Genomic DNA, 14,953 nt, shown 5'->3' on the forward strand with positions numbered 1-14,953 from the left:
AGTTGGGAAAGGTGAGAGAAGCCAGCCTCCCTCGCTTCCTAAATACCTTTCTCAAAGCTGTCTCTGGATTTCTCTCTCCCTCTTCCCCCTCTCCTCCTTCCCCACCTTTTTCTCCTCCTTTCTCTCTCTCTCTCTTTCTCTCTGTCTCTCTTCTCTCAGTAGTTAGACCCTGCTTTTTTTAATCACAGGAAATTATCAGACAGAGTAGTCTGACATAACTCCCAAATTAGCTTCCGCTATTCGAAGAAATGTTTTAAAACTTTTTTTTTAACGTTTATTTATTTTTGAGACAGAGAGAGACAGAGCATGAACGGGGGAGGGTCAGAGAGAGGGAGACACAGAATCTGAAACAGGCTCCAGGCTCTGAGCTGTCCGCACAGAGCCCGACGCGGGGCTCGAACTCACGGACTGCGAGATCATGACCTGAGCCGAAGTCGGCCGCTCAACCGACTGAGCCACCCAGGCGCCCCCCCAAGAAATGTTTTAGATCACATTCTCTAAAATTCCCAATTCCTCCCTTGACACAAACTTGAGCAGAAGACAAATATTCAGTCACCCACTTTATGTGTGTGAACAACACAGATGCGTTCTGTATACCTGACACTCTTCCGAATATTTGCAAGCTTGGGATATAAGGTAGCCCAAAGAGAAAACGCTAGCTCAAAATTCTCTCTAAAAAACATTCACTGAATCTTCTAAGAGCTAAGAATTCAAAAGTGAGCAAGAGTTGAGGCTTCCTTTAAGGTGCTCTCTATTTAGGGAAGAAGTATGCATTTCAAGTCATGAAGCAGGTACAATCAGTCAACCAATCCCTTAACTTAGGAAACCCTTTCTTGTTCCACTATCCATTCAAAAACGTTACAGTTAGCCTGCTGATTTTGAAGTTTATAGTTTTTTAGCAATTATATTTCAGAGAGCTAAATATAGACAGAACTTGGTGTCCAAAGCAATAAATACTAAAGCTGCTAGCCAGAAGCAACCCTCACTCTCAGCAATATAAAGGAAAAAATGCTGGGCGCCTAGGTGGCTCAGTCAGTTAAGCATCTGACTCTTGATTTCAGATCAGGTCATGATCTCATGGTGTGTGGGATCGAGCCTCCTTTTCAGATCCCACGCTGAAAGCACAAAGCCTGCTTAGGATTCTCTCTCTCCCTCTCTGCTCCTCCCCAGCTCACGTTCCCCACCCCCCATATATATATGTTATATTTAACTCTGTGTGTTCATGTGGTATCTATGAGTGGGATTTGGAGCTTTATGATCTCTCAAATAGTTCAGGTCATTGCTGATAACTCTTGCGTAAAGAAATTACGTTCATCCTTTTTGGTTCCTATCTAGATGGTGTCTTTTCCCTGAAGCTTAAACAACATGTGATTCATACAATAACCAGTGGTTCTTACTAATGCTCTTCCCTAGCCTGAAGGAGATGGTAGCCGGGTGTGGGGTCGTTTGCTTGATATTAGTCTAAGTCAATAGAAGTGTTCCACACTACTTCCATTACCATGTAAAAACAAACAGGGCTGAATCTGAGAAGAAGCTTTTGAGTGATCTCTTTGAAAAGCTTTGCAGTCTTTTCATTGATGGCCCTATGTAGCGAAGAAACAACGGGCCCTGCCTTGGGTTTCTGGGTTTTTTCTGTTTTGTTTTGTTGGCAAATATTTTATTTTTTAATGTTTATTTTTTTTAAATATGAAATTTATTGTCAATTGGTTTCCATACAACACCCAGTGCTCATCCCAACAGGTGCCGTCCTCAAGGCCCATCACCCACTTTCCCCGTCCTCCCACTCCCCATCAACCCTCAGTTTATTCTCAGCTTTTAAGAGTTTCTCATGGTTTGCCTCCTTCCCTCTCTGTAACTTTTACTCGTCCACACATTCGTGAGAACACTCCACTAATGGCCATTGTGTAAGAGTCCCACAGGATGTGTGCACCTTGCTTCTCAAGGTGCCTTTCCATTTTTGTTTATCTTGGTTATCTTTCTTTCAGTTGTGTTTTCTTCTGTAGAAGCCAAACATTAATTGACCGATTAATTATACACATAAAATACAACACATAGAACATATAGATGTATACATATTTCTTGATCGTACTGTTAATGCCTTCCTTGGGTTCTCTTATCCTTAGATTTTTCTAATTCTCATTTATCTTTTATGTGACTAAAACCTAAATTAATATTGATACACATGACCAGGGAAACACTTCCCTGTGATTTGCATTTCATTCTATTCATTCATTCTAGAATCCCAAACAGCTCATTCATTCTGGTGCCTCACACTACATTCTGTGATGTATGGGTCTTACTGACAGTTCCTTTGACTTAATTTTTGCAGATGGAGGACTTAACCCATCACCGTCTTCTTATGGTTTGAGATGGAATTTCTCTCTATTACCTTTTGCTTTTTTTGAATGAAAATGTGGATCTGGACATAGTCAGGAAACTGAGCATAATCTCCTACTAATCTTCAGATTGTATTCTACATTTGTGCCAAATTTTCATATTCCATAAATATTGTGTCAGGTGGATCTGTGGTTTATGAAAATGGGCCAAAGAGGAACATGGAGCAAAGTCAGATGCTTCTGAATCCAGCTCCAGTGTCAGACCAGCCCAGTGAGGCCTCATAATGTCAGCACAAAGAAACAGGTCAGAAACCAAGGCACCAGAAAACACACGTCCTAAAAGGACATGGTGAAGGACTTCCGGGTTTAATGCCCTTTAACACGTAAAGGGCTTGGGAGATGCAATGGCCTTGATTACAACAAGAAAGAGCTGGACAGATTACAAACCAGTGACTTCTCTTGGATCTATCAGAGAATTGAGGTTTCAAGGCAAACCATCACCCCCAAATCTGCAGAGACAGACACCTCCAGAAAGCTGCAACCACCAGGATCGCCTCACCCAGAGCCAAAGCCCTGGAGCCGTAAACTGGTAGGAACACTTAAGTGGTGAGCTGGACGAATGTAACTTCTATCTCAATGCAACATTCGGTGCATTTTCTAAGTGCATGTGGTTCGAAGTGAGGGTTTTTTGCAAAACAAGTTGTTTCCTGCCCTTTCCATTTTCCTTCCATTGAGACAACACATTTCACTTCCACCGATGACTTTATCTCTACTTTTCTGAGGAGCATGCTTCCATCACTACTAGATCTTTTTTTTCAATTTTAGACGTTGTTTATTGATGCAGATGCCTTCCTTTCCACAAACTCACCTCACATGCATACATTTCCCACGAGCCCATCCTTCCAAAATATTTGTATTAATACGGGATTATTTCAATGCTTGGTGTTCTGAATTTGTTCTGCACTTAACTCCTCATGTTTCTATTACCCTGTGGGATTTTCTCCCTAATATCCTTTGATGGAAAATAAAACTAATGATGGTGCAACACGGCGCTTTATCCCTTCAAACAACAGAATACAGTATGTCAAGGACACTGCACTCCCTACAAAAGCAGAGAATCTGAAATTACACATAACACTGGGCCAAATGTTCTAACGACGGTGACCGATCTAACTTCATTCAAACGGGGACAACAGGCAATAAATGGAAATGATTCCAGACATTTATCACACACGTCCCCAGATTAGGTCTTTTATTACAACATCTTACAACACAGTTAGTGCTTTGAATCTGGAATACTATGTAATACGTAAACCAACCTTGAAGATTTGTAAAATTCCCTTAGAAAGCTTTGTGATGAAATCTAGAAGCCACCATTCTGCATACGGGTCACTAGCAATAGAAAAGTTTTTTAAAAAACACTTGTTTTTATTTTTCAGATAAATGTATAAGAGCCTAGAAACTTGGCGGAGAATAATTCCAGTGAAAAGACTAGTGGAAAAATATATTAATTTATGCAAAAGCCTGAATGTGAAGGTCAACACTTTCTAGGCACCACATTCTACTAGTGGCCAAACTAATGATGATAAATAATAGTATTATAGGTTTGTGTCATTTTACACTATTGTGTAAAGTAGCTGAATACCGCACTCACAGTTTTAGTGCCTCGACCTGAACTTTACAAACATCGACTTGTACAATACCTCCAATCTTGCTGAAATCTCACACAAGCAGTAGAGAATATATAGCACATTATTATAAATCCAGGAGAAGCATTTTGATGACACCAATTTCTAATTACAGTGTGGACTCTACAAATCACTATAATATAACTGTAGGTGTTATTTAACATAGTTCTATATAAACCAATATCACTTGAATGTTTACAGTGAAAGTAAACTTATTGACGTTATTTTTATCTTTCTTTGTCTTGTAAACTGATAACCAATGTATTTTAAAGTTATATGTATATTTTAGTAATAAATGGAATTACTTAAAATATCCTATAAATTTGATATTTAATAACTAAAGAGTGTAGCTTCATCCATTGTCTTCCATCCATAAGCATAATTACAAGCTAATGAAATTTCAATGCTATTTTCTCAGTGTGCATAAAGTCTTTTAAATAATGTCTCAAGGTCTCTCTGACGATAATATAATCAATACCTAGTCATTGTAAGTTAACGGCATGCATTCTTTCCCTGACCAAACTGTTTACTCTAATGACATTTAACAAACTTACCTACCTCGTCATCACACAGCACTTCCCTTTAATCAGTTTCTTTAATGTAAATATTCGAATAATGGCATTCAAAGGAAACACAGATTTTTATGTAACGTATTACATATCACCATAAATTATATATGTAAAAAAGAATCTTAGGAAGCATCTTCCTTCCCAAGTAGCACCTTTCAAAAAAGATTTAAAACATAATTTAATTCAATTCTGACCTTTTATTCTGCGGATCTGTTTTGATCTGTTTCCTTAGTAACAACCGGAATAGTAGGTACAACAGATTAGGGGGAAATACACACACACACACACACACACACACACACACACACAATATATATATATACATTGTGTACACACACACACACACACACAATATACTATATATATACCATGTAGTATATGTATAGTAGGTATAGTTATATATTTATTACATAGAGTTACAAAACTCCAGCAAATTAGGAATACTATTAAACAGACAACCATGAAAGTGCTTTGCTAATAAGTAAAGATGTCCAGAGAAAGAAAATCAGTGAGTAGAATTTCATCGGCATGAACAGCTAAGAGTGTAACAGGACCAGCAGGGGGTTCAGAGAAATTCCAGGAGGACTTAGAAGGGCTCCAAATCCCTGAAAGATCCCGAGCTCTGCAGAGGAAGAATACAGGAAGAAGAAGGGCAGTGTGTGTAGTCCTCATAAATAGTTTGAGTGACAAATTAAGGAGAAAGTAAAGCATCCATGGGAAAACAGGTTGCAAATGTTCTAGAAGCCCTACTACAAAAGTCTTCCATGAGTGAAACCACCAGGACAGCTGTCTCTGGCTGAACTGTGCACCTAACACCCCCGTGATCATTTTCTCTGTTAAAGTGGGATTCACATTTCCATTCACATTTCATATTGCAATGGTAGAAATGTTTTACTTCTCACTCATATCTGTCATGGAGAATTTGGTCATCAGAATCTTCCAGAAAGTCATTTTGATTGTCTTTGACTTTTAGGAAAAAGAAATCGTTTATCTTTTAAATGATGCTAAGTTTGCTTCACCATGCGAACTGACGGATTCAGCCATGGAAACTTTTATAAATCTGGTATAGTTAACAAAATAGTAGAATTGTTTCCTTGTAAACTACCTTCCGACTGTGTGATATATTTCTGGAAATACCTCATGAATCTAGATATAAAGATCTTTAAGCAAACAAAATAAAAATAACAGCTAAATACATGGATGTAAGTACAATTGAGAAGCAGTCATTTTTACTTCTTCCCTTCTGAAACAGGTAGAGCACTCAATTTCTGTAATTCACAGAGTTATTGCACTATCTAGCATGCATAGTAGTTAAGCTATAATCATAAAACACCGACTGACTTGCTTAAAACTGTAAATTACAGTTTAGAATCTGCCTAGATAACAGAGAGCTTGGCTTAGGTTCACTTAAAATTATCACAAAAAAGTCTACAACTTTGATCCTTCGACGCAGTTTTGTGATGAATCTTTTAGAGATGAGTAATAAATACATTTGAGACATGAATGATCGGTGTCTTTGGTAACGACCATTGCGCTTTCAAGGTGGCCATGATCATTATTTAGTTTCATAAATACTTTTCATTGTTGGCCTCCGCCTAGAATTTGGACAATGGCATAAGGCCACTAATGGCTCTGTAGTGACATCACTAGGGTTGTCTTTGGCCAAACTATGAAGCAAGACAAGTTTCTGTCTGTATGTTTCCACTCTTTGTTCCCTGTTCCTCCTTCCTTATAGCGCTCTAGTATTTCCTCCCCCCACGTTTCTACCCTACAACCCAAACCACACTCAGCCAACGTTCTTTTTCTCATATTCAGATTTCACATAGTTATTTAAAAAAATCAATCATGCCTAGATGCCTGACTCTTCTGAGAGGATATACATATTAAAAATAATTCTTGGGGCACCTGGGTGGCTCTGGTCATGATCTCACATCCTGTGAGTTTGAGCCCCGCATGGGGCTCTGTGCTGACAGCTCAGAGCCTGGAGGCTGCTTCAGATTCTGTGCCTCCCTCTCTCTGCCTCTCCCCTCACCTCTCAAAAATAAGTGGACATTTAAAAAAAATTTTTTTAAATAATTCTCAACAGTGGAAAAATTCAAAAACATTAAGTTACTATTGGACTTTCTGCTACACTTGCTCTTAAAGCTAGGCCAGGGAGAGGGGCAAGAATTCTATGCAGGATCAGAGATTACTTTATTTGATAATACAAAGGGAAGAGATTTCCCTGTCACATTTATCTTCCTCTTGACCATTCATTTGTTCTGCTACCAAGTACTCCTCTGAACTCTGCTGATATAGCAGATTTTAAAGTGAGGAGAGGGAGAGCTAGCTCACACCCATCCACATATTCTCTTTTTAGTTGGTTAACAACAGATGTCTCAGAACGGCACTGCTGTTCACATTTGTTGGTAACCAGTTCAGCTTCCAGGCCCCGTCTCCCTCGTCTAATGATACTCTGAATTTCCCAGTAATGTGCTTTGGCCTCACTCCTGGGTCTAGAGGTGAACCCTTGACTTAAACCCTTGATTCCATCTGTTTTGGCCATGCTGCCTGTTTAATGCTGCACAAATAACCAAATCTGTTTGCTCTATCAGAGAAGTAACCTCTCCACCAGGCAGAAACAAGGATTGTGAATTGCCAAGGTTTTTAGAAACACAAGGGAAATGCCTGAATAAGAGGCTAACACCAATAAAGTGGATCCAACACTACAAAAGGGAATCCAGAAGCAGGTGTATGCCCATACTTAATTCTAGACAAGACATTTAAACCTTTGTGAATAACCCTTGCCTGAAGCTTCATCTCCCCTGGATGGTTCCATTACATGATTCAGTAAGTTTCCCTTCATGTCTAAGCTAATTAGAGTCAGGTTTTCTGAAACATTTCTGTTAAGAATGTTCTCTAGGTAATAAAGTATCTTTCCTATCACATTAAATAAATGTAGCTAACTGGTATCCTGGATAGGCACTGAGTAGTGGGAAGAAATTATATTAAGATCCATGTATGTAACAGTCACCATAAGTTTTGCTCAGATCCAGGAAAAAGCTTAGATTCTAGTCTTCGGTCTATGAGAGAAGGCTGGGTAGTTGACATAAATATCTTCTCTTGCACAATCCGATGACTGATTGGTAGAGATGGGATTTCTGTAGTTGTTGGTTGCCTAGAAAGACAGACAGAATGTCAATGATTCACTGCATTTCAGCAGCTGACAAAGATACCCAAAACAAATCTCTTAAACCAACCACAATTTAAGTCAAATATCTATTATGATTAACTTCATAAAGCAGTCTCTTCCTTGTACTGAACTTCTATGAGAAATCACATTCTTGACCTGCATGGCTCAGAGTGAAAGGCAACAGGAGACTAATCTAGATCATCATTTGCTATATTTTATAGATGATGAAAGACCCGTTTAGACTTAGAGCTCTCTCTCAGTGTCCTAGGCTGTTTTGATAAGAACAATTATTCCCATTTTTATATGGAAGTCTAATATAACATCTCCCATAGTGGGCACTCAATAATTTCTGTTGAATCAACGCTTTAATAAACAATACTTTTAAAGTACACAGTGTCATGTCTTGAAAATAAGCAACTAAACGCAATAAAAGAAATTAACAAAATAAAGTGGCATTACTTCCAAAATGATGTTATATAATCATTAATATTCTCTACCCTAATCAAGTCACTTTGACTTGGCAGAAAATATGTAGGCATGGGTAAGAGAGAGAAATTGAGAGAAAGAGAAGGAAGAGAAGAGCGAGAGGTCTTTTGGTGAGAAGTTTGGAAATTGAGACTGGTTCCAATGGGTGCAAGGAGAAAGCAGAGGGTATGTTGCAGTGCGATTGTTCCTTACATAGCGTGCCTACAGGCCCAAAACAATCAGGCAGGTCTAGCTTCTTCCTCTATCACAATCCAACTTATTATCTAACTTCCTAACCATCGTTCAAAATATCATTACTCTACAGAAGTCTGAACAAGTTGAACACTTAATGCAGGAAGCTGCAAAGCTCTTTCGCTCCTCTGAGATTCACAGCAATAAATTTGGCTTTAGGTTGGCTTGAGTGGACATCAGCTAAGGACAAAGGAGGGATTCCCGCAATTGTGTATGACAGAGCACTATTTAATTGCTTGCTAGAGTGGCAGATGACACATGACAGGACTTCCTCAGTCTTTCCACTTAGTGTCAAAAAGGCGGCCATGAATTATCCAGAAACATCTTTTGTTGTGTAGAGAGTAACTAAGAAGAAAAAAGTTCAACCAATAGATAAATAGGTAACAAAGAAATCTGAAGCACACATATTAGATTGTCAGAAACTTTTCATTACTTGATGTTTCGGCCATGTAGAATTCAATGGCAAATAATTAAATTAAAGAGAAAGGGATGTAATTTCAGATAACACTTGGAGAAATGTTTTAGTGTAAAATTTTGTAAGCAGAATAATATATGTTAAAGAGAATATCTGACAAATAGTGGAGACAATGAACATGAAAATAAGCATCCCTTTTATCTGTAGGGGAAGGTGGAGTGAAAATTCTGCAGCCTGTCAGAAATCTGAGCATCCTTCAGTTAGTAAATCAATAAAAACCACAATAATGATAATGAAAACCATAGCACTGCATCTTTCTAATGTGCTTTCTACGCCTCAGGTCTTTTACGTGGTATAATGTAATCCTCACAATAACCTTACGATATAAAAATATTATTATGCCCTATGCTAGGTCAGATGGTATCCCCCCAAAGTTTATGCCCTTTCCAGACCTTCATAAATGTGACCTTATTTGGAAGTAGGGTTGTGGAGGGTGTGATTAGTTAAGACGAAGTCATACTGAAGTAATCTGGGCCCTTAGTCCAATACCACCGATGTCCTTATAAAAAGGGAAGACAGATACGCATGTGCGCACATGCACTGAAGAATATCATGCGGAGACAGAAGCAGAGATTGAAGTGATGAGTCCATAAGCCAAGGAATGCCGAGGGCTGCCAACAACCACCAGAAGCCAGGAGAGAAGCGTGGAACAGACTCTCATCCCCAGAGGGAACAGATCCTGCAGAGACCTCGATTTTGGACTTCAAACCCCCCAAACCGCAAGAGAATAGATTTCTGTTGGCTAAGTAGCCTCCTCTGGGATAATTATGCTGTGGCGGCCTTAGGAAACTAATAGCAGATATTGGTAATGCACAGTGTTGATTCTTATGATATCGCTGTGATTGTACCTTTATTTGTACTGATATAAAACAAACTGTTTCAAAGGGCATTAATAATAGGAAAATAGGTCAGACAGCAAGTGTCTCTTCAAAGGGATGATACTGGAATTACAGGCACGTCCATGGCCAGGGTACTGAAGGCACAATAAGGCTGTTGACTGCAAAACGGACTGACTCTACAGGACATTTACGATGCGCAAAAGCAGGGGAAATGACAGTTCTGAGAAAACTTACCTTGTTCTGTGCATCCTTATTTCTGTGCTCTTTAAACAGTCCTCTGTTCTGTCTCCTTCTCCTGAAAATACATATTCAATAGAAGCATTAACATGTTATACTCCAACACAAGTATTATTGCATACAGTAGAGTATTATACCTTACCTGTAGCCCAGGCAACATGCCCTTATTAATATGTTGCAGCAGCATCTATGGTTGGTTTACACATACCTACTCAAAATTTCCTTGACCCAATTTTTCATTTTTTATCTTCCACAGATGGTGAGGGCATCTAAATGAATATCCAGCCAGTATGCATTAGTAATTAATCTCACTGAGCTTATAAAGAATGGTTCATAGGGAATAATTACATATATAGCTTACTGACTTCTCCAAATAATCCTGGGCTTAGAGATTTCCCACAATTAAAAACTTGATTTTAAATGCCAACAGTGTAACTTCTCAGATGCCAGGGATAATCGAGTTAAGCTTTATAGAAACTTCCAGGTGTTTTACTAAGCCTCCTCTATGGATTATTTTATTTAGCTTTCACCAAAAACCCTATATGTAACAGAGTGGGAAATTGAGGCAATTTGAACCAAATCACATGGTTGGTTAGTGGTAGTATTAGAATTCGAATCCACAGGCTTCCCTCATGACTATTAGGCTCTGGTGTTTCTGGAATCGTGTCACTGTACTTCAGTGGGCCATCTGGAGCCATGCCAGTCCATAATCTCTCCACCGTTCCAATGAAAACTATAAAAACCTAACTTCAGGAGGAGTCTTTGAAGAGAAAATTCAAGAGAAGAAGAAAAGAAGGCTACTATAATTGAATGCAGTGCCTGAAATTACTCTATCCAACTGTATGAAAATAGTTATTATGGGGAAATGAAGACTATCTTTTTTTTCATCTCCCTAAAGAAAAAATTCTTATCAGACCATAAAGGAGGTGGCTCAGATGCAAAAAAGGACGGCTTTTCACCTTTATGCAAAAAGATGAAGTTGTAATGCCTTCATGGAAAGTTTAAAAACCAGCCAAGCTAATCTCTCTCCAAGGAAAGGTTGTTCAGATGACGGATGTTGTTCTCTCCTGGTCGCTATGAAATCCTCCTACTGTGTCAATGTAATCACAAACTTATCTTAGTCTGTGTGCATTTGCTTACTTATGAAGTCTCTTTTATACAATTAATTTATTTAATTTTTTGATGTGTAAGTTTATTATGTGAAAGTCATGTTTCTGGGTCTTTCATATAAATCGCTTACTCCTCAAAAGAAACCTGTGATATGGATGCTATTACTACCCTCTTTTTACAAATAAGGGAACAAAGCTATCACCTTGGATATTTTGTTAAATCATGCTTCACAAGGCTTGCTATATCATAATACAGAGTTAATTTTCCCAAAGAGGTCCAAATATATATGTTGTTGACATAAGCCTAGAGTATATAATATCATGTAGGAGAGAGAACACGAAGCTTAGAGTCAGATGGTCTGTGTTTAACTCGTGCTCAGCAATTCACTAATTGTTTGCATCTATGAAGTTCAGTCCCCTCGTGTGTGAAATAAAGGCAGTAAACACTGTGGTTTGTTCTAGGCTGACCAACCATTCTAGTTGGCTTGACGCTAAAGAATTTCCCCGGGATGAGGGATTTTCAGCGCTGAAACCAGGAGAGTCTCAGGCAAAGCGAAGTAGCCTATTTGTCGGGAACATCAAAGTGGACAACAAAAGTAAAAACAAGTGTCTAACGTTTTGCTCACTGAACATTAAATTTCTTCCTATAAACACAGGTGTCGATGTATAGACTATCTTTTGGCTCCTGCCCAGCCTAACCAGTGCTGTGCACAGCCACCAAACACATTCACTTCGTAATGTTACCATTCTGATCTCTAACTGGAAGCAACACAAACTGGGAGCAGAGAGGTGTGGGAAAAGCCCCCGTACCCCCATACACACAGGCTACAAGGTGCTGGGTGCGGGGGAAGGACTCAGTTTCGTTCAGGCACACTGCGATTTCCGCTGGCTTCTCCCCAGGTCAGCACATCTGGAGCGGCAGGATTATTTTAAACGGTCACTAAGACAGAGTTCTGAAGGCCATTGTTTAAGCCCTTGGGGCATTTTTCAAAACCTTTCCAAGTAACAACCACAGGTACGGGCAACAAGGTAGAAAGAATACATACGTCTTCCTTTGTGAGTGCGACCATGATAATGCATTCAAGCCCACTAATCTTTTTATCACATTTGACCAAGTGGGACAATATATTCTACAGTTCAATTTAGCTATTCATGTAAAAGTGATGCATTTTCATGAAGCTAAATCCATCATGCCCAACATCTGTGACCCTCCGGAGATCCATGCTGTCACTCACTCTGTCCTACCATGTGGCCCGTGTTCCCGGATGCTCCTGCTGTCAGAGCGGCCCTCAGCGCATTTTTCATCAACCAGGGTGAAGCACTAGAAAAATCCTCAGTGTCACTGACATCCTGGGTTCCTTCCCTCAATTTGCTAATTTCTGACCGGGGAAGAAGACTTGAGGGCAGCCCATGATGGAGAGAAAGGGAAAATGGCAGTTTCATGATTCAATTTAATTAGACAAACACATATTGACCACCCACTATTTGGAAAGATTAGTGCTAACTGCTATCAAATGCTAAGAAATGAACAAAACGCAGTCCCTGTCATTATGAACAGAAGGGAGGACAGACACAAAATTGATTAAGCTACAAAGCAGGCTGTGAGGTGCTGCAGAGAAGAATATAATGTGATTCCGCACGGTGACATCATGTCTCTTTGCAGGGAGGGAGAGCCAGGACAGACCTCCCAAAGGAGACATGTGTCCCATGCCTGGAATGATCCACAGGGGTAAGGCCAAACATGGGGAAACAGCATTTTGTTGGCATATCAAATAGAAAGAGCGTCAGGTGCGTTCACATAATGAGACTTGCAGTTTGGAGCGTCTGGGTGACTCAGTCGGTTTAGCATCTGACTCTTGATTTCAGCTCAGGTCGTGATCCCCAGCCCCGAGTTGGGCTCCACGCCGAGCACGGAGCCTATTTAAGATTCTCTCTCCCCCTTCCTCTCTGCCCACCTCCCCCTCACTCACACATGCTCTGTCTCTAAAAATATTTTTTAGGGACGCCTGGGTGGCTCAGTCGGTTAAGCATCTGATTTTGGCTCAGGTCATGATCTTGCAGTCCGTGAGTTCGAGCCCCGCGTCGGGCTCTGTGCTGACAGCTTGGAGCCTGAAGCCTGCTTCACATTCTGTGTCTCCCTCTCTCTCTCTGTTCCTACCCTGCTCATGCCTCTGTCTCTTTCTCTCCCTCTCTCAAAAGTAAATAAACATTAAAAAATTTTTTTTTTTAATTTTTTTCAAGACTTGCAGTTTTGACAAAATTTGTCAACATCAGGGGTAGTAAAGTAGAAAATATGAATGAACATTAGGTTGGAGTCCCACTAATTAGATGGGGGTCAGAACAACAGGTACCTCTGATACAGGGTTAGTGACTTTTAAACAGGAAAGACATGATCAGTCTAGCTGTTAGAAGAGCAACCAGGAAAAGATGTGTTAGAAAGACAGGACACACCCGGAGCCAGGGAGCAACCAGAGAGCATTCACTAATATCAAGTGAGCGGTGATACAACCCTCCAAAGAGGTAAGGCCGGGATATGGAGCCAAGACAGAGAAACCTACCTGACATCCTACTAATACACACGCATGTGCAAGCATGTGTGCGTGTGCGTGTGCTTGGTAATATTGCTGGGGTAGAGGAAAAGAGCGGAGATAGATGTATTCCTTCCCTCCCCTAAGAAGAGAACACTTTAGTTGGAACGTAAGAATTAAGAGTAATTCCAACTCAATATGATTACAGCTAAGATTGCAACAAACACATAGACAAGTGAGTTGGTGAACGTAAGATAGCAAGAAAAGGAAGAAAGTGTCAACCAAGAATATCCTAGAAAACCCCCAGGTGTGCTGCAAGACAGTAAAAGGTAGGAAACTTTAGTCGAGGTCAATGGCCAAATACTCTCTCTAAGTTAGCCCCTTCCAACACCTCTCTTCCTCAATAATTTTTCAGGAATTGTATCTACATTGCTCGTTTCAGAGAATTTACAACCATCTAAAACTATGTTGTTTGTTTATTGGAGTGTGCACCCCATCATGTCTTGTTTGCCACTGTCGAAATAGCTGCTTGATGAATGAATACACGAAGGTATCATTGCTGCACAACCTTGTTCCTCCCCTTCTCAGAATCCCTCCTTCTCTTCCTCTCCCCTCTCCATCACACACGCGCGTTCATGCACACACGCAGCACCCCTTGCCCAACAGCCTCTTTTCCTTGCAGGAGGAGTAAGATAGATGGCACAGGAGACAGAGCAGAGGCACCAGGCAATTGCCTTCCCCGGATATGAAGGCTTTGTTAATATGGGAGCAGCTCCTACCAATTCTTAAGTGAACTATTCTAGCTTTCTCCCCTGATATTACCCACAACTACTTCTCCTCCTCTGTGTAAGAAAAATACTTATGTATGTGAGGCCTAAGACAGCTTGGCCAACTACTGGGTTATTAACAGAGAGCCCCTCAGATCAGAATTACTCAGGGGAAACTGGATTCCAGATGGGTTGCAATACTCACCTTCTATGAGAAATGACAATGACGGCGGTCATTAGGATTACAAACAGCAACGATAAAACTGTTCCTCCGGCCACAAAGAGGGTATATTGGTTATCCATTTTACCTAGGAGGAAAAAAATATATACAGTAAGAATTAGGAATTCAGCTCAAGTCAGAAAAAAAAGGAAGGTGGGAAAATGAGGAAAGGGTCCATTAATCAAATAGAGTAACAATTCAGAACAAAGAGTCCAATGAAAAAGCAGGATGAGATAAGAGGAAGAGACAATTTTATTTTAGAGTCTCCTAAATATTTCTGGCTCCTCACAGAGTTT

General features: G+C 40.0%; 1 protein-coding gene across 2 annotated transcripts in view; it reads right to left on the reverse strand.

Moving 5' to 3' along the window:
* Positions 1–6,601: 6,601 nt before the first annotated feature.
* CD226 (CD226 molecule) overlaps positions 6,602–14,953 on the reverse strand; it is an 89,799-nt gene continuing 81,447 nt past the window's right edge. For both annotated transcript variants that reach the window (XM_045457710.1, XM_045457709.1), the window contains 3 exons: positions 14,643–14,745; positions 10,031–10,091; positions 6,602–7,750 (listed from right to left, as the gene is read on the reverse strand). In XM_045457710.1, coding sequence (XP_045313666.1) covers positions 7,637–7,750; positions 10,031–10,091; positions 14,643–14,745 — 278 coding nt within the window. In that variant the 3' untranslated portion in view covers positions 6,602–7,636. The remainder of the gene's footprint in view (positions 7,751–10,030; positions 10,092–14,642; positions 14,746–14,953) is intronic.

The sequence above is a fragment of the Leopardus geoffroyi genome, chromosome D3 (assembly GCF_018350155.1).
Source record: "Leopardus geoffroyi isolate Oge1 chromosome D3, O.geoffroyi_Oge1_pat1.0, whole genome shotgun sequence".
NCBI classification, from domain to species: domain Eukaryota; kingdom Metazoa; phylum Chordata; class Mammalia; order Carnivora; family Felidae; genus Leopardus; species Leopardus geoffroyi.